This window comes from Chaetura pelagica, unplaced genomic scaffold (assembly GCF_000747805.2).
Source record: "Chaetura pelagica isolate M959 unplaced genomic scaffold, ChaPel_1.0 scaffold47, whole genome shotgun sequence".
Taxonomy (NCBI): domain Eukaryota; kingdom Metazoa; phylum Chordata; class Aves; order Apodiformes; family Apodidae; genus Chaetura; species Chaetura pelagica.
Genome location: NW_009954140.1, coordinates 1,330,533 through 1,331,231, shown reverse-complemented (window position 1 = coordinate 1,331,231; position 699 = coordinate 1,330,533). Strand labels below are relative to the sequence as shown.

Genomic DNA, 699 nt, shown 5'->3' with positions numbered 1-699 from the left:
CTCAATATCCACCAGTCTGGGGCTGGGAGGCGGGAGGGGAGGGGAGGATTTGCTTTAGAGCTGCTTGTGGTTCAGCTTCTTTATGTTCTAATTCCACCAAGCAAAGAAAACAGGTACAGTGGAGTCTGACTACTGCAGATTCCCCTGGCACAGTCACACAGAGCGGATTAGAGCAGAAATCGCTGTCTGCCTGGAGTTTGAAATTATTCTTTTGACTTTATATACTTGTGATTTTTTTTTTACCAGCTCTTCTCTCTCCTGTTACTTGATTTAGCACAAACCCACAATGTCCAAAACGAACTTTTCAGAGCCAATGATGCAAATTACACGAATCACCTGTGACCTCTCCAGGTGATTTGCAGGTAGATATTGATTTTATATATATATATATTTTCTCCTCAGGAATTGATTTCACTGAGAACGCTCCAAGTTGAGGAGAATTTCCTAGACCGGACAACTACATGGTTCTGGAGCCTGCAAAGAACAATTTACCAGAGCAGGAGACTGTTAATTATTAAATGTGGTGACTTCGGGAGTGCCAGGGCCCCCCCCCCTCGGTGGCCGGTAAATGGCTCTGCCGACCCCCGGAACTCGATGGCAGGGCCGAGGTTGTCACCGCTAATAGGGTCCCCCAGCCCGGAGCCCTGCGGGGGTGACACCGGCGGGCGCGCCCCGCCAGCGACCCCCCCCCGGGGACGC

At 50.5% G+C, this 699-nt stretch overlaps 1 protein-coding gene across 1 annotated transcript in view; it reads left to right on the top strand.

Moving 5' to 3' along the window:
• The first annotated feature begins 286 nt into the window (after positions 1-286).
• ANKRD40 (ankyrin repeat domain 40) overlaps positions 287-699 on the top strand; it is a 6,589-nt gene continuing 6,176 nt past the window's right edge. The window contains exon 1 of the mRNA XM_010002759.1: positions 287-351. Coding sequence (XP_010001061.1) covers positions 287-351 — 65 coding nt within the window. The remainder of the gene's footprint in view (positions 352-699) is intronic.